Genomic DNA, 22,189 nt, shown 5'->3' on the forward strand with positions numbered 1-22,189 from the left:
GTTGAAAAAGAAGGATGTGTGTGGGAGAGGGGGGGGGGGGGGGGGGGAACACACACAACAACAATGCACATTACACAGTTTAAGCAGTGTCACTAAATATTAGATAAATAGCCTTAGCTCATTTGTCACACTAGATAAATAGCCTTAGCTTATTTGTCACATGAAACATGCTTAAGAAATGTTGTTTGACTGGTTATTTGGAAGTCTCTATCAATTTTACATTCTATATCTATTTCAGCGGTATGGCTGGAGAGATCTTTGGGTCTACAGAGTGGTGGTCGCGTGCCGAGTGCTGGAACACTCTCTGCATTTAAGTCACTGAAAGAAGTTGAAACAGTCAAGTGGAATGATCTCATACCGGCAGTAGAACTATAGTACCAGCCAGTGGGCACAGCGCAGGAGGGTGAGCTCAGGTAAGTCAACACTGAAAATGCTGAGCGTTATTGTATTGTTTCAGCCTGCCACTGATCACCAGTGCTAGTGCTGGGAGGGGGCTTATTGTAACAGCCAGCCACTGGCTTAAAATGGTGGCGGGAATATTACTAGCACAGACAACTGCCAATGAAACCTAATTATGAGGCTTATTTTAGACCCACAATACAAGTCATACACTGTAAAGCAACACCCACTTTATTGGCCATACCTCCAGACATTCGGTGGGTGGCAGACTATCTACAACAGGGACACAGAGCAATACAAATCTGACAAGACATTCTAGTCTTATTAACCACTTAATAAGTGAGGGGAAATCTCTCAAACAGAGCCCTGGGTACCAGTAAAGAGCAACAGAAGTTCCAATCCTTCAATATACTATAAAAAAAAAAAAACTAAAAAAAAAGTGTTAACTGGGAAATACAGTTAAAGATGAACTCCAGGATAAGCATATATTGCCTTATGCAAAAGTTATGTTTATTCTTAGTGGAATCTTGGTGTGGTTTGTGTATTTCTTCCAGATCAGTGCAGCTTCCTGTAATAAAGACCAAACACTGCTGCTCTCTCTACTAGACCCGGGTGACTGGTCTCATATCCGCCCCCTCCTGTAGATTTCAGGCAGCATGTAGTGGGTGGAGCCTGCGGGGGCCCTCCCACAGATCTGCTCTCTGCACAGACTATGTGCAGCACACTGATGATGTCACTACTAATATATTATGATAATATCTGGGCTTGCAAAAGCATTTTGCACGTAAAGTGGATTTATATCCTTTGCGGCTATTGAGGTATATATTAAGTGAACGTTTTCATACCTGGCAGTCAGCTTTAAAGGAGAACTATGAGGTGAGTGCTTTTTACTCACCTCATAGTTCTAGCCGACCTGTGACAATGAGGCTGTCAGAGGTCGGCTCAGTAGATCGGGAGGTGAACGAACACATACCGGGTTCTCTGCCGTGACAGGGGGAGGGGCGTGATTCCCCTCTCCCCGCTCCGATCTGCCAGTGCTGACTGGCGGAACGGACGGGGGAGGGGGCGGGTACAGCTGGCTCTGCCTCTAGATAGGCAGAGCCAGCTGTCACTCATGCAGCTGGGCGGATCCCGTCATCTAAGTCGTGATCCGCTCCGGCTGCGGCGTCTCAGTATACCGCTCTCGGTATACTGAGCTTATGGTAACGGGAGGACGCTAGTTTGTGTCCTCCCGTTACCCTAAGGAGAACTATGGGGAAAAACACTGACCCCATAGTTCTCCTTTAATATAGAATGTGGACAGTTTTTGTGCCTGGCATTCAGCTTTAGTATAGAATGTGGACAGCGTAATCTATATCATACAAAATGCGTGCTCCAGATCCAAGAATTATATACAAGAGCTACACATGGCCACCACTGTACATGACTTCACTGTGCTTCATATCCTCCATCAGACCTAAATTAATTGCCTCTTAATGTTCTGTAATAGGCAACTGACACAGCCCGATCCTAGTTTACAGCACATTCAATCACACAAATAGATTGGAGGCTGTATAATCAAGGTGAGGAAAGACAAATGGGCATTTCACTTCTCTAACACAGAGAGCCTGTAGCCAGTCAATCCTGGACCCGATATAGCTAGATATATATCCCGTACATAATGCAGTATAGATGTCACGTTAGACAAATGTAGGTCATATGTTCTCTTAATTGCTTCCCCCTTCACAAAAACCTCTCTGTTTATTAACATCTACTTAGCAGGAAACCTGACTGTCCTGCAGGTTGGGTACCTCAGGATCAATGAACTGGTCAGAGATTGTTTGAAAGCCGTGTTCATCCAAACAATATGAACAAAGGATGTACTTCTAGCATTGTTACGAAGCTCAGTGCAAAATAAAAAGGGGCCTGGTCTTTATGTGTGTCCTTTTAAATGTTGTAATGTTTGCACGTACATTTTAATATGTAATAATTCATTTTTATGTGTGCCCTGGAACTAATCATCTTCAAACATTAAAAGGGAACTACAGCCAAACCTTTTTGGCTGTAGTTCTCTTTTAAGTCACAGAAGTACATTTACTAATGTACTCCTGTGACCCAAAGTCAGCATATAGCAGGCATATAGCCCACTATAAAGTGACAGTGCAGAGTCACGCTGCAGCCAGGAAAGATCCCAACAATAATATATGCATCCGGCTGCCTGATTGATAGCTGGCCCTGTCTCTCTAGAGCCAGTGCAAGCTGTGCCTGCAACCTCCCCTAACTGTCCCTCCAGTGAGAGCTGGAGGAATGGAGAGAGGGGGAGCATTGACAGTCACCACTCTTTGCAGGCAGAAGCCGTGAGCTGAGCAATCAGCGGTTTGTTAGCTCAGTTGTCGAGCTATAGATCCAGCATGTGACAGCTGCAGTGTCATACGCTGGCTCAAACTATTGGAAAGAATACATTTTACTCTCCCAATACTTCTCCTTTAAGCTTTTATCTTGCCAGTACTGGTAAGTAGATCTACATTTTTGTCTGTGATCCAATTGGGAAATACCCCCTCACTTCCTATCCCTGTAGGCCCTGTAAGCCCATAAAAGAAATGGCAGGCAAGACACAGTAAGGCACGGACAAAGAAACTGCTACTAAACGTGTTTTTGTTTTTCCTCATTGTCACCTTTCGATCATTTTTCTATCACTTCCAATCCTCAAAGGAATTCAGGTGAAATCTCCCCAACAGGGACACAAGCAATAAGAATAGAAACCTGTCAGAAGCCCCAACCCTTCCCTGCAATATACAAAAGTTGGATTTTAAGCCTATCATTGGGCCAACTTCTGTGCCAATGGACATTGGCGGAAATTTACCAAAACTGGAGCAGGGAGAATCTGGAGCAGTTGCCCAAAGTAAACTATCAGATTCTCCTTTCTGTTTGTTTAGTTAAGATTTGAAAATGAAAGACCAAAGCTGATAGGTTGCCATGGGCGACTGCTCCCGATTCTGTCTGCTCCGGTTTTGATACATTCTGCTCATTGTGTGCTGATCAGATATGCACCTCCAACTGTTTCAAACCCCAAAAATGTTTTCTACCTTGAAATGATAAAAACTGCAAAGGGTATACACGTTGCACAGAAACATAAACCATGTCAGTAAAGTAACAAAACATAAATACATAAAATAGCAAGGTTGTTTTTGGTACAATGTTCATATTGTAGGGTGTTTAAAAACACAACAAAGTATATTCGAACAAACATAACTTCAGAAGAAAATAAACACATTCTCCTGCGATGACTGTTCTAACCACTGAGACAGCAGAAAACCCGTACATTTAAAGAAAGCTACCATTTATTTTTGTATAACATTTAAACATTTTAAATGTCTTTTTGCTTGTTTTTATGAGGGATTTTACTTTAGTACAGAAGACATTTAGACGTATAAAGCTATAATCTTTGTTTTGCAAATAAACAAACATTTAATCCATGGCAAAAGATTCCCAAAGAGATTGCACAGCTGACCCTGCTTGCTTTGCAGCTCCCTTTGTCTGACTAAAACAGTGCAATCTGATAAGGGTTAACTCACTGCTGAAATAACTCCATGGGGTTGATTTATTAAGGGCAAATAGACTGTTCACTTTTTAATAGAATTTTCATTTTGCAAGTGATATCTCCCTTGCAGTAAGGCTCTGCTGACTTCCATCATCTAATCATGTGCCAGCAAACATAGTATTTTCTTTTTTTTTTTGCATGTGATTGGGTATTTTTTTCAAAGGGAATTTTTGCCACATTCACTAAGCTAAGAGAAAATTCCATTGCACAGTGAACAGCCTATTTGACTTTTTGACTTTTCTTATTCAACCCCATTGAGTTCTGTAAACACTGGACTTCATTAAAACTTTCAATCACAAAAAGCAAAATGAGTCTGAAAAAATGTGAAAAGGAGACCAAAATCTTCCAGCTGACACAAAGGAAGAATGCCAAATATTAGCATATTGACGATACAAATATATATATGTATATATATATAGTACAACTAGCTAATAAAAGACTAGCCCCCTCCCCTAGTACCTGTTCTCTTTTTTTCCTCCCTCCAGGACACGATTGTTTGAGATCCTCCCTGCCGTTTGTCCCAGCCAGGTTCAGCCTCTCCCGAGTTGGAAGACCCCTCTGCTGGTAGTAAAGCTCCTTGAGAGTGGGTACCCGTGGTGCGGGTTGCAGGGACAGGGGGGAGCATGTTTCTATATGTTTTTATGTTTCTTTCTTCCGCCGCGTTGGTCGCGGCGTCTATGTGGCCTTCTGCGCATGCGCCGGCGTCTGCTCCAGGAGGTTCGTAATGGGTTACTATGGGGACGGCGGGACGCTAGTGGCGCGCATGCGCAGTAGGTTAATTCACGCTCCGGGCGTCCCGAACGCCCTATCAGCAGGCAGCATGGGGGATTTATACCACAGGAACACAGAGGATATCCTGCAGGTCATTGCTGTTTCCTGTTGGTTCCGTGCTGCTATTGTTTGCTTTTTGCCCCGCCTTGGCACTCACTTCACTTTCGAAAGCCTTGAAGGTTTGGGTATCCACCGTGGATGTCGCTCTGAAATCAGGCTTGGAAAGCACGCAAATAGTGCCCGCCCTAGTGGACCTGAATCTCTCTGCGGATTTCCTGGCGGAATCTTCTATTGACCTGGTCCGCCTTTCCTCCAAATTAATAGGTCATTCGGTGATGGCGAAGCGAGCATTGTGGCTGCGCCATTGGACTGCCGATGCAGCCTCCAAGCAAGCTTTGTGCTCTATCCCTTATGATGGCAAGAATCTCTTCAGGAAGACATTGGAGGACGCCATTAAGAGGGTGAAGGGAGGCAAATCGGGCCTCCTTCCGCAGGGATTTAGACGGAAGCAGCAGTCCTTTCGGCCCGGTCAGGGATCACAGAGGTTTCGGGAGGCAAGAACATACAGACCCGGTAGACAGTTTTCCAGGCCCCAGTGGAGAGGGGCTCAGTCGTCGCTCCTGCGAGATGTTAAAGCAAAAGGCCGCCGACAAGCAATTTTAAAGGTGCGCACACCCAGGTTGCCCCAGTAGGTGCGAGGCTGTTGGCCTTCAAAGGCGCCTGGGTGGCGGAAATAGAAGATGCCTGGGTCAGAACTATTGTCAACAGCGGCTATCGCATAGAGTTCAAGTCTCTACCCCCACCGACTTTCGTAAGCACACTATTACCACGGGAGCAGTTGAAGAGAAGATTGCTGCTCGACTACGTCACGGAGTTGCTAGCAAAAAGAGCTATTGCCCTGGTGCCCCGGGAAGAATGGGGCCAGGGTTTCTACTCCCCCATTTTTCTAGTAAAGAAGACCTCCGGGGGCTTCCGTCCAGTACTGGACCTGAAGAGATTGAATGCCTTTATTCACGTGAGGTCGTTTCGCATGGAATCAGTCCAGACCATTATCTCAGTGGTCCAACAGGGGGACTGGATGATCTCCATAGATCTGGAGGACGCTTATCTTCATGTGCCAATCGCGGTGGGTCATCAGAGGTTTCTTCGTTTCACGATCGCAGGCCATCATTTCCAGTTCTGTGCCCTACCTTTTGGCCTGTCAACAGCTCCGCGAACCTTCTCAAAGATGTTAGTGGCAGTTATAGCTCTGCTCCGGCTCGACGGTGTCAAGATATTTCACTATTTGGACGACATCCTGGTGCTGGGGGGGTCGTGCCAAACTTTGCTGGCCCATCGCGATCTGGTCCTTACGACCCTCGGCCGATTCGGCTGGTTGATCAATGCCAAGAAGAGTCATCTGGTTCCATCTCGGAGGATGGAGTACTTGGGGGTCATTCTGGACTCCAGCCAGAACCGAGTGTTCCTTCCAGAATGTCGGAGAGCAGAGATTTCCGCCTGTGTCACCAAGGTCATCACCTTACAGGCCTTGCAGGCCAGGGACTGTATGGTTCTACTAGGGATGTTGTCCTCTTGTATCCCAGTGGTACAGTGGGCAAGGACGCACATGCGGCAGTTCCAAACGTGTTTTCTGCAGCAATGGAACCACACAGCATTGGGCCAGAAGATCATTATGCCTTCAGCAATGCTAGACAATTTGTGCTGGTGGAGAGTTTCCCCGTGCCTCTCTCAAGGGCTGCCTCTGGGGCTAGGTACCTGGGTCACTCTGACTACGGATGCCAGCCTGCAGGGGTGGGGAGCGCACTGTTTAGGGCATCAGATCCAGGGGCGATGGGAAGGCCCGGTGTCAACACAGTCCAACTGGTTAGAACTGAAGGCCGCCTCTCTGGCTCTGAGGGCGTTTCAACCCCTGCTTCAGCACCAACAGGTCAAAGTGATGATGGACAGCAGGATGGCGGTCTCCTACATCAGAAGGCAGGGCGGGACCAGGAGCCTTCCCCTCCTGTGCCTGCCGAACGAAATCTTCTTGCGGGCCGAGAAGCATGTGCAGGCCTTGACAGCGGCCTACCTCCCGGGAGTGGAGAATGTATTGGCGGATCATCTGAGCAGAGTGTTCCCAAGCAACGGGGAGTGGGAACTGAACCCCAGGTACTTGGAGCCAGTGTTCCGGAAGTGGGGCACACCCCTAGTCGATCTGATGGCGACACGGCAGAATACCAAGCTGCACAAATTTGTATCCAGGCACAGCTGTCACGAAGCAATAGCAAAGGATGCATTTTCCATAATATGGGACTTCCCTCTGGCATATCTTTTTCCTCCTCTACCGTTGGCGCTCAAGGTACTGCTGAAGATTCAGCAAAGAAAAGGAAAAGAAAGGAACGGTAAAGTAAGGATAGGAAAGGTATGGATAGGAAAAGATAGAAAGGAAATGAAAGGAAAAGGTAAGGTAAGGATAGGAAAGGAAAAGTAAGGAAAGGTAAGGTAAGGATAGGAAAAGGAAAGGAAAAGAAAGGTAAGGATAGGAAAGGAAAAGGAAAGGAAAAGAAAGGTAAGGATAGGAAAGGAAGGGTAAGGAAAGGAAAGAAAGATTGAAAGAAAGAAAGAAGATTTAAAAAAAAGAAAGATGTACACATTCTCTATACCTTCTCAAAGAGTAAGGTGGGTCTTGTAAGCTTAGGTACTGTCCATGCAGTTTCTTATAAATATTCCTGCTTGGCTGCAACATTATCCCAGGTTTTTTTATTTGTTGTTATTTTATAATATGTATCTACTGGGAGGTAATCCAGAAAGATCTACTAAAACATGGTTTTCAGCAATGTTGTATTTGTATAGGAAGTTAAAGCTGCTAAAATAATGCAAACCATCTAACCCTAATATTTATTGTAGATGCCTTGATACCGTTTGTACAGTATCTCATGTAGATCTGAAGGCTGCCAGAGTTATGAAAGCTGTCGATCAGAGATACCTCATTGAAGAGATAATACACTGCAGCTCTCTCAGGATAAACCAGAGGCTGCAAAGTACACTCCTTAATGCATGGCAATAATTGTTCCACAAGGTACTCGATTTAAAATAATCTACTGACTATATCAGCAGAGCTTGGCACAGCGTCTCCTAGAAACAGGAATGACGTGCTCCTTTTTAGGCAATGGAGGAGGAACAGGATAGAGAGTCCCACTGCCAGCCTATGATAGGGGGAATTATCTTATATTATATAAAACTGTTTATGAATATTTTGTATTCAGATTTCTACCCAACATATTGAGTTCTGAACCTTATTTCAAATGTATTTCAGGATATCTTTGTGCGCTTTGTTGAAAACAGTCTGCTGTTTACAGAGCACAATGACTGAAGCGGAAATTTACACACACAAGTGAATACATTAGAACAGTAACTCCTCCCCCTCCTCCTTTTCTGCCTGTTATAGGTGCTTCATAATAACTTTTAGCTAAAAGTAAACAGCTTCTACTGTGCTGTCTCTTTAAAAACCTGTACTGCCATCCAGTGTCATGAATGTTCTTCACTGTCCTCCAACTTCCCTGTTTAGATGTGTATCTCTAGCTGAAACTTTTATTTTACTGTAGGGAACAGCTGGAACCCCTGTCAAGCTTTTACTGTTGTTTTCTGTGTCTCCTTGCTGGGGGGAAGGGAGGAATTTGTCTTGGTGACCGTTATCATTGGACTGAAAAGTGATGAAAAAACCCTAAAATTTGACAGTTGTCAATGCAACAAAACGTGAGATGAAATATTGCAATGGGGGCACATGTTCGGGAAATATCTGTACTAAAAATGATTTCAATGGGCTGCCCAATGAGCGACAATTTGTGCCTGCAAAAATGACATGTTTTTTCATGTGCTGCAGGACTTTGCGCAACGTCCTGCGCGTTCCCCTGGAGCACAGATGGAAACAGGAGCTAAATGTTTATTTGCAAAACAAATAATGTATAAAGTAATAATTTTACTTCAGCTTGCTAAAAAAAAAAAATCAATTGCATAAAGTACCCGTTTGAGTGATATGTCTGTGAAGGTTCTCATTCACTCTGTAGCCTGGCATTAGTGTATTTACATCCTTCCTTCCTGTTGCAGTTGCTCATGCAACCACTAGAGGGAGCATAAAGGAAGAAAAGAGGCAGGGTGCTCATTAATGACTTTATTAAGTTGGTTTCTTGTCCTCCCTTTAGCTTCCTCTAATGGTGGCCGGGAGCAGCTACTGCAAGAAAAAAAAGATGTAAACTGCTTCCAAGCTGGAGGTCTCTGTGTCCCAAACTCATTTTTTTAAATCAACAAAACTGGTACCTTTTTCAAATGACCTTTTTGTATCAGGAAACAGGGACAAGAATAAAGGACGAGTGCTGAAAGAGTACATATTCTTTGAAACAAACATTTTAAAAAATTGATTTAAAATTATATTACATTATCTTTTCCTTTGAAAAGAGTACAATATACTTTACTGCTGAATCATGGTGATTACACTCAATGTAGACTCAGTGTTATGAACCCTTGCATGAAGATGATTGATAACGAATGATGGTCATTACACTCTATGTAGACTTAGTGTTATGAACCCTTGCATGAAGATGATTGATAACGAATGATGGTGATTACACTCTATGTAGACTCAGTGTTATGAACCCTTGCATGAAGATGATTGATAACGAATGATGGTGATTACACTCTATGTAGACTCAGTGTTATGAACCCTTGCATGAAGATGATTGATAACGAATGATGGTGATTACACTCTATGTAGACTCGGGTTTATGAACCCTTGTATGAAGATGGGTGATAACGAATGATGGTGAGTACCCTCTATGTAGATTCAGTGTTATGAACCCTTGTATGAAGATGGGTGATAACGAATGATGGTGATTACACTCCATGTAGACTGAGTGTTATTAACCCTTGTATGAAGGTGGTTGATAACGAATGATGGTGATTACACTCTTTATAGACTCGGGTTTATGAACCCTTGTATGAAGATGGTTGATAACGAATGATAGTGATTACACTCTATGTAGATTCAGTGTTATGAACCCTTGTATGAAGATGAATGATAACGAATGATGGTGAGTACCCTCTATGTAGATTCATTGTTATGAGCCCTTGTATGAAGGTGGTTGATAACGAATGATGGTGATTACACTCTATGTAGATGCAGTGTTATGAACCCTTGTATGAACATGGTTGATAATGAATGATGGTGATTACACTCTATGTAGACTCAGTGTTATGAACCCTTGTATGAAGATGGTTGATAACAAATGATGGTGATTACACTATATGTAGACTGAGTGTTGTGAACCCTTATATGAAGTTTTTTGAAATAGTACAACTTAGATACTTACAGCTCTCCTGATCTGTTTCTCTCTTCCTCTCTAGTGGAAATGACTAGTCAGACAGTGTATTGTCCACTACTATACTCGGCTTCTCCCGCGGCGGGGAAGATTTTGTCACGAAACTGGCCAGTGCCTTTTCCTGCAACAATCAAAAAACACCAGTTAGTTTCCACTTAATTTTATATATCATGTGCAATTAAATAACCATCAAATTAAACTGCATGCTGGAATATGGGAAGAGGTCTTGGATTGAGAGACTGCAGCTACATACAATGTTAAGTGGTGGCTCTTGAAATGGAGGCATTTATAAACGTATCCCCAATGCTAGGGATACATTTATAAATGCCCCCTTTGAGAGCCACACATTAATGATTATATATAGATTGCAGGCTAGGAGTAGTTAACTTATTTTTAGCACCAAAGCCCCACACCGAGAACTACCTAGACGAGGCTCCTGGTATCAAAGGCTAGTGTAATCTAAAAATGATCTGTATACTAAATATACACTATATTTTACCTATAGTTTTGAGTTCAATGGTTTTCCAACTCAATATATTCTTTAAGAGTCAGTTAAGTGCTAAATTTGATACCCATCACATGGTATGAGATGGCACTACTTATGCCAATGAAAAGGGTCAAGAGCAGCCTCTCTCAACCATGGTTCTGTGAAACCTTAGGGTTTCTCCTGATGTTGCTAGGAATTCTTTGAGCGATTAATTGATTTTCGATCTACACTGACCACCAAAGTAAGGAGTCACTTCTACACTGATCACTGGTGTTGGACATTTTTTACTGTGCATGTTTCTCTTCTATTATTAATATTCATTTCAAAATTATTACTTAAAATAGTTTTGTTGTATAGAGCAGGAGAATATGTTAAAAAATATCTGCCCTGGGTGTCAATTTTTTTTAGATACAATATTTTTTTTAATTGAAAACTTTTATACAACCTACTAATCACAATAATGTATAACGATTTGCAGTTATAATAATATTCAGCAGGGGTTCTCCAAAACCTGAATATTTAAAGGGTTCCTCCAGATTAAAACATGGAGAAAGACCAGTCTATGGGCTTTGTAAATACTGATTATTGTATTGTGGAAAACAAACTGTTTACTGACATTGTGTTCTAAAACAAAGATTTTCGGGGACCATTTACCTCAACCAGCTGATGCCAGTGTTCAATGGGCTTTCTAGGGTTTGCCAACATCTCGTTCCAGTGTTCTCTGCCAGGCATGTCTGCGTCGCTGCCCACTCGGCACATCCCAATGACTTCATTATGACCTATACTGTAGAAACATACATACAAGTTATACCCCTTTCCATTAGAAAAACCAGCACTGATATTCAAAACCTTCTACCGAATTCAAATTCATTCTCATTTAAATGTTTAATAGATTCTAATAGGCCCTGAACATGGAACGCCAGCATTACACGTAGGGCTCACTTACATTTGTGCAGTGTGTTAATGTGAATTGTAGGGTGCAGGTCCCAGTTTTCAACGAGCTATCTATAGATCCCTCCCACCAGCAATGCCGTGCCATTGCAAAGAGAAGCACAGGAACCCAGTAGTGACATCACTGGGTCTAAAATAAGGTAAGTATTTATTTAAAAACATCAGGTAGCAGGTTGATGGGGGAGAAACCAGGGAAGGCAAAATATATACGCAGATTAAACATCAATGTTAAGGTTTTTGTCAACATCTGGTTATGCATTATGATTTAGAGCAGGGGCAAGCAAAATCTGGCCCTCCAGCTGTGGTCAAACTACAAATCCCATTAGGCACTGCAAGACTGACAGCCACAGGCATGACTCCAAGAGGCAGATGTATGATGGAATTTATTGTTTCACTACAGCTGGAGGGCCAGAGTTTGCCTACCCCTGATTTGGATCATCAGTTGGACCCTTTTGTTCCATATGTACATTGTTGGTGCATTTAGACACTGCACACTTGGCTCTCATGTATTAAAACTAATGGACTGTGCCACCCAGTGCAACACAATACCAGCTGCTATATTTCTATTAGTAGAGATCTAGCAAAAGTCTTTGAGGTTGATAATAGAAAAATAAAATGCAATAATTTGTTCAGATTGCCTGATTATAACTCATTTTTGGCTGATAGATTATTTGTGTCCCCCGTATAAAAGTGTAATTGGGGTGTATCCCCCAAGGCTCTGTCCTTGGACCCCTTCTCTTCCTCCTCTCTTGGTCAGTTAATAACCTCACATGGCTTCCAATACCATCTCTATGCCGATGACACTCAAATCTATTAAATGTATGTACACCAACGCATACTCCGCAACTTTCCCCTCAGTGTCATTGCGTGTCACTAATCTACAAACTGACATATCAGTCTGGATTTCGCAACACTTCTTAAAACTCAACCCTTCAAAAACTGAGCTAATGATATTCCCCCCCCGTGCACCTTCCCCCAACTTTAAACTTGAGATTGTTAACACAACTATCCAGCCCTCCCCCCATGCCAAGGTCCTAGGTGTCATCCTTGACACGGACCTCACCTTTCTTCCCCACATCCAATCACTATCCAAATCCTGCCGCCTTCACCTTCGTAACATCTCCAAAATAAGCTCCTTCCTCACCAAGGAAACCTCAAAATTACTCATCCACTCCCTTGTTATCTCTCATCTGGACTATTGCAACTCCCTCCCCATTGGCCTTCCACAGGATATCCCACCTTCAGTCTATCATGAATGCAGCTGCTAGACTCATTCAACAAACCAACCGCTCAGTGTCTGCAACCCCCTCTGTCAATCCATGCACTGGCTTCCTATAGCCCAAAGGATAAAATTCAAAATATTAACAACCGCTTACAAAGCCATCCACAACTCTGGCCCTGGCTATATCTCCAACCTGGTCTCAAAGTATTACCCTAACGGTCCCCTACGCTCTTCACAAGACCTCCTGCTTTCCAGCTCCGTCATCAACTCCTCCCATGCTCGCCTCTATAATAATAATAATATAGATCTGTTAATCCTGACTAATGCAAACCCATTGCAGCTGTATTTATTATATTAGTGGGCATAAGGAAAGGGGAGGTATCACTAAGGCACAACATTCAGAACTTCTGTATTTTCTCTTATCTTGAATTTGATTCGCCACCTCTAGACATGTGTAGATGTGGATGCAGCTTAGAACTGAAGGGGTCAGTGCAGAAACCGCCAGAAGGAATAGCTCAATAACTTAAGCGTCTCCTATGTCTGTGTAGGTTATTGATTGCTGGATTTGTACAACCCAATGGTATATAAAGCAGAGGACCTATTGGCACCCCTACTACATTCTGGTTTTAATTATTTCTTGACAATCATCCAAAATGATTAGTGACAAAAGACGCAGATCATTATGAGTGGCCACTACTATACATGCATGCCTAACACAGTACAAACACTACATACAGCCGTTATCTCAGAGATAACTACAACTTTTCTTGTCCTCCTTCCACCCTAGTACTATATATATTTTTTGCCATTCTCACATATTTATGACATGTGCAGAGAATACAGTACATAACAATATACAGGTGGCCATCAGTAAGATATCAGGTCAACTGGCTTGGGAAAACCGATCTTACAAGGGTTACACAAACTATTTATTTTTATTTATTACAGGTATTTTATATAGCAGACAATTTACGCAGTGCTTTACATAGTGCACATTCACAGGAGCCAATTAACCTGCCAGCTTGTCTTTGGAGTGTGTGAGGAATCCAGAGAACCCGGAGGAAACCCACGCAAGCACAGGGAGAACATACAAACTCTTTGCAGATAGTGGCCTGACAGGGATTTGAACCATATAATATATGTAATATAATATATTATTTAAACTGGAAATCATTGGCATGCTTGCTCACATGTAGGATATGAGCACCCCATCAATGTTTGTGGATGTAAAAAATACTGAGATGATCAGATAGTTTATCAAACATCTGCTCACTATCCCAGGTCTGTAGCTATGTTGCTGCTGCAGGCGACTTATACGTTACTCTTCAGAAAATGTATGCTTTCCAAAATCTCTGAGTTATAGGACTTAGACCTTCAGGAGTCTATGATAAATCTGCTCTCACTGAACTGAATACTCAGGATTTCTTTCCTGGCTTCCTTCTGTGTATGTCGGCTTCTGATCTATATGTTCAGACAGCATTGTCTGTTTTGATTATTCTAGCTCAGCTCTGGTGAATTCTCCCCATAGGATTGTGCTGTATACAGATAGAGAAATTGTGTTGCATCCTCAAGAAAAAAAATATCTCAGCATGTATACATACAGTATACAAACATATGGTATGATATAAAAAACATGAAAGAAAGAAGTGAAGGAATGTATTTAGTAAAAGTTTCAGGAAGAATGACTTACACAATGTTTGCATGTCATGAATGGACGGTTCTGATTGATCTAATTCTGAAGACTCCAGGTATCCACAGGCTGGGCTAAAAGCCCAACTGGACTTTATGTATTTCTTATTTATTAACTATTGCAGGTATTTATATAGCGCGGACAATTTACGCAACGCTTTACATACAGAACATTCACATCAGTCCCTGCCCTCAAGGAGCTTACAATCTAAGGTTCATATTGCACACACATACAAGGCCAATTTAGACAGGAGACAATTAACCTTCCATCATGTCTTTGGAGTGTGGGAGAAAACCGGAGTACCCAGAGGAAATCCACACAAGCACTAAAATCAGCTAAGCTCACTCAGTGCATCAAATAAAAAAGTGAGCAAAGTCTTAGTTTGTCTCCTCTGAAAAGCAGCAACAGCCTGGGTGAAAAGCCTCTCCCCTGCCAATATGGTATAGTAAAGGTCTCTTTGTGTGGAACCAGTGATCTCTCTGGACAGACACACCCCTTAGTCAGAACTAGAACTCTCCAAATTAGGCGATCCCTTAAGACTCATCTCTTCAGGGAAGCCTATTCCACCTCAACCTAACCACTGAACTATCACTTTCTCAAAGAATTCATCCCCACATAACTACCACCTCATGTATCACTTGCCCTTCCCTTTTAGATTGTGAGCCCTCACGGGCAGGGCCCTCCTTACCATCTTGTCTTGAATTGTCTTGTGATTGTAATGTCTTCCTTATATTGTAAATCGCTGCGCAAACTGTTGGCGCTATATAAATCCTGTATAATAATAACCAGTAGGGATCACAAACTTTACTGCTTGGAGTACTATAGGTCTGCAGCGGATGTGTTGGATTCATGCAGAGAGACCACTGGTATTACATAAAGAGCAAGGGTTTTTCTCTGCAGCCTGATGGCAGGGGGCAGACATTTCTACTCGGGCTGTGAATACTTTCCAAAAAATATGAACTGTAAGACTTTGTACAGCTTTTGTTCTTATGCATCTGGAATGTTTTCAGCTGATTTAAATTAAAAGTTCAGTTGGGCTTTAATTTAAATGTCATTTATTAGAAAACTAGCACAAGAGAAATACTTAGGCTGCCACTGCTGGTGTCCTTCTTAAATTACTGGTTGCCTCTCATTGCTGTTCCTACAGTTTTAATACTTATCTCAGCCACTGGCCAAGAAGTTCTGACTTAAAGTGACTCTAGACTCAGGAGTTAAATCTTCAAAATGCATTCAAGTACCTTAACTATTAACAGAAATGTATCTTATTTGTGTATCACTCAGCTGTAGACCCTCAAATCATCTCTGAATTGGTGCTGACACTGTCCTTCCTTCTGGAGGGTGGCTACTTTTGTTCCCCATGGTCCCTGTGTGTGTTGTAAAGTAGCCACCGCTCCAAGCTCACTCCTGTGATGGATTACAATCTAAACATGTTATTGTAGTGTAGGAAGGACAGTGTTGGCACCAAGTCAGTGATAATTTGAGGATCTACAGCCGAGTGATACACAAATAAGATACATTTTTTGTTAATAGTTAAGGTACTTGAATGCATTTCTAAGAATTAACACCTGAGTTTAGTGTCACGTTAATTGCTGCATACTTGTATGTAACTTGGAAAAGTATTAATGCAATCAGACTGCCAGGCATTTAAAAATTTCAGAAAGAGGGAAGTTTCCTTTATGCTTTCTTCTTGCAGATTCTGTACTTTCTGATGATCTTTCACATGTCTTATGAAGGTGATTCCACCACTAAAGCACCTGCACTCTCTAGTGGTCTGCCCAGAGGAAGACAGAGAATTCAGGCTGGTGACAACAGTAAATTGGTTGAAAAATGAGTTTGGTATTTCCACAGCTGTGGCTGTCAGTGTGAGGAAATTTCATTGGAGTCCTAGATAGACACGGGATCCCTCCAGCCAAAATAGAGGTATCAATATTGAGTGGCGTTACACTTTTAGCTTTGGAAGAATGTTACCTACAATGCTTAGCCAGTCATGCCTGATTCTACTGAGCCATAAGTGTTTTCTTATCTCCACAAACAAATGTAAACAAACATTCAAAATCCTTACCAATCATAATCCATTACAGTAATGGTGAGGCTCACATTGTCCATATTTTCATTAGGAATGTCAAACACTAGTGCCTCGTTATAAGTTGGGTTCAGCGTGTTCTTCTTTATAGATGTCTTCCGCTTTTTTAGTCTCCGGCCCTCACAGATAAGAGAAGCTTTCACGTACGGATCTTAAAGAAAAGAAAGAGAAATATATTTAAATATATTTTCATATATATTGTTATGGAGTATCGCTTTCCAAAACAAATCAATTATTTATCAGTGCTGAGCTATGAGATGAGATGGGGATATATATCCATTCTTGATCTGTCAGTGGCTTGTTCCAGCACAGAGTCTTCAGGCCATGAAATATTCAATATGAAAGTAATAGTCATCTACATTATAGGTCCCTTTCTGCTTTACTGTTCAATAGTAAGCTTACACCATACTATTGTCAATTACAAATGCCACAAAAATTAGCTTACCTCCCAAACTTTCTAGGAAGCCCTTTTTAGAGCAAAATATTTGAAAATGTATTGTTCATACATAATAAATTAGTATTTTATCTTCTTCTTAACTTTTTATAATACTGTTTATATTGAAAATATGTGTTCAATACAGGCTGCACCCATAGCTATGGTTTTGTATTGCATTATAGGGTTCCTTTCAGACTCTCTCTCTCTCTAAAACCCTGTACATAGTCACATAAAGAAAGGTGTGGAGGGTCAACCATTCATTTGACACATTCAGCTATGTGCAATCTGAGCTTCACCTATTCAGATCTATGAATAACAGATTTTTTTTTCTAACAAAGCAGTTAATGTTAGCCTGGTAAACATGAAAAGGAGTTTGGTAAATTATAAGTATATTATGAATACCTGTATCATGTAGGAGGTGGCACTTACATCTTTTAAGAGACTGTATTAATCAATTGATAAAGCAGTAAATTCCTTTTAAATAATTTTTTACATTTTTTTTCCCGCACATATACATGTAAAAGAGATCAGCTTAAATGTTATTTTTATTAGTGGCATTCATATTTTTAAATCTTTGTTTCATTTGTAAGATGCTGGGTACATATGCAGACTCTGCTTCCTGCTTTTTCAGTGCTGCAGAAAGGTGTGCTGGCCCATTAAAAACAATGCACTTCCTATGTGGCTGATATCTTATTTCAACAGTTAATAAAGGACAAGTTCAGGATTTTTTTGACCCTCCCTAGCCCCCTAAACATACACAGCCAGGCCACCCCCCTCACAGGTGCTTATGTACCTCCTTTAACAGTGGCTTCTAGCATTGTCTGCAACCTGGCTGATAAAAATCTAGTGCCAGGCTGCCCTCACCTGTGCACTAACCTTTTATGGTCTAAAATTGAACTTTGCATCTGCAGTACAAGGATTTCCCATTTAAGACTGGGGGATGCTAGTGGTAGGTTTTTACTAGTTGGAGGACAGACAATGTGAGAGACCACAATCACTGAAGGAAGTATGAAGGCACTTCTAAGCCATTGAGGACTCCTTCTAGTGGCTCCAGGCCCGGATTTCCCACAAGGCCACCGAGGCCCGGCCTCGGGGCGGCAGAGCGCAGAGGGCGGCAGCGGTGACCTTGTGGGAAGTATTGCAACATGCAGCTCCCTATTGAAACATGTAATTTCCCATTGAAATATGAAACACACTCTATCATAACATGCAACACTCTCTTGTAACTAGGCAGATGTCTATTGTAACATGTTGAATTTTCCTTCTATCAATGTACCTCTATTTTAAAACATACCACATTCGTGTGTAACACTGCTGAAGTAAGTCTGCTCTTTACTAGGTACATATGGACCCCAGAAGGGGGTTGTGGGGCACAGGTTGGATGTGGGTCTCCAGAAACAAACCTATGTAGGAGGAAACATAAAGTGATATTTCTGTTTCTTCCACTTTCTGGATTCTAACGTACAATCATAGGATCATACCCTTTTGGTACTAGTAAAGATTTCCAATGATGTGTAGTGAAATAAAAACTACTGTACACACTATGAGGAAAACAGTAATATGTAGCTCACCTGAGAAACCAGTCAGATCCATGGCCTTCAAGTTGGTGGCTTTGATGATAGTGCCAGTAAGGCGTCCAGCAGTTGGCAAGTAACACAATGAAAAGTTTATTTCTCCTAAGTCCGCTTTTTCCTTTAAATACAAATGATTACAATTAATTAAAAAATGTTATACAAAATATCGCATTCTAGTTTTTATTTAATTTTATATTGGTAGAATTAGGCAAGTTTGTCCCAGTTAGAGAAACTTTATTAGTGTTACTATAGGCTGCTGTGAGAGTTATCTATCTGTCTTCCCCCATGGTGAAGTATAATAGAGGTAAATTAAGAAGCAGATGAGCCCAGGGCTCTAATGGAAATAAAACCTTTAGTACTCTAAAACGCAAATGTGAATATTTTAAAAGAAACATGTTGCAAGTTATGAATGGCTGTGTGCTAGCCTGCTCAGAGATTCTATTTAAATAAGCAATTGATGTAAATGAAATGGTTGAAGATGTAAGCAGCCATACCAGCATAAGTTAAAGTGTATTTATAGGCAAATTTGTTCTGTTTTAGAGAGAGTCGGGAAAGGTGAAAGTGACACTAAATTTAGGTTTAGATTTTTAAATTTTAAAAATTCATTCAAGTACTTTAACTATTAACAAACTTGTATCTTTTTGTGTATCACTCGACTGTAGATCCTCAAATCATCTCTGAATTGGTGCTGACACTGTCCTTCCTTCTGGGGGGTGGCTACTTTTGTTTCCCATGGTGTCTGTTTGTGCTGTAAAGTAGCCACCGCTCCAAGCTCGCTCCCATGATGGACTACAATCTAAAAGTGTGATTGTAGTTTATCACGGGAGGTCTTAATTGTTACCGGAGTAGGTGACCCAATTTGAAGGCTTCTCATCACCTCTTCTTCTGGTGAGAACTGTAAAAATTTGAATTCTCATCACTTTCTGTCTCAGTGACAATGGTCACCAGGAAAGACAGAGAGGGTCACATAGAGCAACAAAAACCCCACCATAGTCCTAACCAAAGTAAAGTTTCCTTTGCTGTATGTTCAGATGTTTGCTCAATTTATCACAAAACTACAATTATGTTCCTGCTGAAAAAGCATTAGGAAGTTATTTACAAATGAAATGAGTAAACAGGTTAAAAAACATTTAGGGCCCATTCACATCAGGGCCGTGTGTTTAACCTGGAGTGAACAGATCCTTATGTAAGAATGGTAAGAATATGTTTTACAAGTTGGCAAAGGTAGTACCTTTTTTTTCTGGGAAAGGATCACACACCTGTCAGGTTTTGTTGGGGCAGTTGTACACCAAACAAAGGGTAATGGAAAATCTTACAATGGGAACACCTGTTCCAGGGATAACTGTCTAAGAGGGGAATTTCCAAAATGAACATTCTGTTACATCTCAAGGAAAGGAAGTGAAGGTAAATTTCCCCAATGGCACACAAACAGCAAGAAAATATACTGGAAGGGATTTTATCCCTTGTATACTTTATCCAAAGCTAAAAAAAAGTTTGGGCTTTACATACACTTTAAGATTGATAAAGTTTTACTATAAATTCATAAGGGTTAAATAGGGGGGTACAATATCTTAATTTTCAATTTTTGGGGGGCTTAACAATTTTGCTACGGCTCCCGTTAGAAAACTATCAGAAAACAAGCCTTGATTTGCAGCCACAGGTGACATTTTATCAACTCACAAACGTAAATTGAACACTCACTGCAAGAAGATCTGCAGGCCCTAATGCATGCAGTAAGCTCAGGTTCTACTGAGAGCATCGCCGCATATAGTTGTTTTCACTCAGTTTGCATAGCTTTCTTCTGGAGTGTTCCTATTGCCCAGTAGAGATTATCCTGGGCTTGGTGCAAATCCAGTTTGTCTGAGTTGGCTCAAAAACTGTGACTGCCACCTCCTCCTCTAAGCCCAATCCATTGTGGAGAGGCAATTTCCTCACCAAGCAGCTATACGTCCCTCCTGACCCAATCAATGGCAGCAGTTGGGGCTGGTGGCATTCCCTGCCCCTTTGTGACATGTAGCTTGGGGTGGGGAATGCCCCTGAGGCAACTTATTGGGACGGGAGCAGGGGTGTCGTTCACAGTTATGGGTGGGCTTGGGAGAACTCAGGTGAACTAGGTTCGCACAAAGCTCCAGCTCAACACTACTGTTCAGAAACTAACTGGTGGAATACAAAATTACTAGCATATACAAATTGGCTAAATGGTTAGAATTCTTGCCTTGAAGTATCAGAGTTTTTGGTTTGATTGTCATCATGTTTTCTCCATGACTCCTTAGTGTGCTACAGCTGAGCAGGACTGAACACAAACAAGGAAACTTTTGCTTCGAAACTACAGTTGAAGATTTCAGTACTTTGATTAGTATAGAGCATAAAGTATGGAGGATACATTTTTCTCACCACAGGTAAGTATGCACCTGTCAGGTTGCCTAAAGCATTGATGGTTATGCTTAGGGACAAGGAGAATTAGGTGAAGCAGAAAAGGAGACACTCAGCACCAGTTTGTCTCCAGAGAAACAGCTCTCCAATCATTCCTCCAGGTAATGGTCAGCCTGTGTTATATGCTTGTGCCACAGACACAAGACTGATGTCCAGATATGTCCCAAAACTGGCAGATAGAACAAACCCATCAAAGGTCTGTGGTCAGCTTTAGATGCCTTGCTAGGCAGCAGGATGCAGCAGGAAGGGGGTATCACATGCTGAAATGCAAACTAACTGCCAGGAGTGTCAGTTAGTTAAAGCTGAAAATCTCAAAAACTCCTCAAGAATGTTTTCAAAAACTCTCCTCTTGAAACAATACTGAGGTGATAGATCTTTCTTAACTGGCTTCTCTTCATACTGTCCCTAATGTTTGGATTTGCATGGCTGCGGCAGTCCTATTCAATTGTAAGCCCAGGAAATACTTAATAGCGCAGTGTCAAATTTTGGTGTAATATAAATATGGGAATCAACACACTGCAGCTCTACATTATTTTAGCAAAACAGCTACTCATTCCTTGGCATGAAGGATCTGTTTTAGGAGAACATATATCAGATTTATTTTTATGTTTTCCCTGTCTGTTTTCTGTATCTGTAGCCAGTGTTTTTGTCTACGTTCAGCCATGTCCCAATTCCAACCTGATAAATATGTATGGCTTGTCAGAGCCAGCGATCTGTGGCGCTACAAATCCATTTGTGATGAGAAACAAAAGCTGCGAAGCTGCCTTGTCTTGCTAGACACATGCTCACAACAAAAACTCAAACACATAAAAAGGAACACAAACCCACAAAAAAAAAATCCTAGGCTATATGCGGGCAGCTAATGCAAATGCCTGCATGCCTTGCAGAGGCCCCAGGGAGACAATTTTCCAGGCCAGTGTTCTTCTAATGAAAAAGCTTATCAATTCTACTTTATAACACTGGGAGGAGAGGGCTGAAATGGAGAACGGAAAACACAAATTGAAAGGGGTTAAGGTCAAAAGATATAATTGTACAGCAGCCAAGGAAACCAAACAATTAACTAATTTACTGCTGTTGGGAGCACAGGACAAAATGGTGTTGATTCACTAAGCTAAGGATGGTTTAAGCATGGCATACATGTGAAAACACAGCCTCTTATTGCCAGAGATGTAGAATGAAAAGAAAAATGAATGTTCTGGGGATGTATAC

The 22,189-nt window shown here is 41.6% G+C and overlaps 1 protein-coding gene across 1 annotated transcript in view; it reads right to left on the reverse strand.

The window, feature by feature from the left end:
* Positions 1 to 22,189, reverse strand: part of LOC108796936 (synaptotagmin-C-like) — a 180,461-nt gene that overhangs the window by 11,227 nt on the left and 147,045 nt on the right. Inside the window, exons 8-11 of the mRNA XM_018568497.1 lie at positions 18,545 to 18,665; positions 16,517 to 16,688; positions 11,246 to 11,375; positions 10,096 to 10,225 (exon numbers count right to left, since the gene is read on the reverse strand). Of these exons, the coding sequence (XP_018423999.1) occupies positions 10,139 to 10,225; positions 11,246 to 11,375; positions 16,517 to 16,688; positions 18,545 to 18,665 (510 nt within the window). The 3' untranslated portion in view covers positions 10,096 to 10,138. The remainder of the gene's footprint in view (positions 1 to 10,095; positions 10,226 to 11,245; positions 11,376 to 16,516; positions 16,689 to 18,544; positions 18,666 to 22,189) is intronic.

Source organism: Nanorana parkeri, unplaced genomic scaffold (assembly GCF_000935625.1).
Source record: "Nanorana parkeri isolate BGI_ZX_2015 unplaced genomic scaffold, ASM93562v1 scaffold1198, whole genome shotgun sequence".
NCBI lineage: Eukaryota > Metazoa > Chordata > Amphibia > Anura > Dicroglossidae > Nanorana > Nanorana parkeri.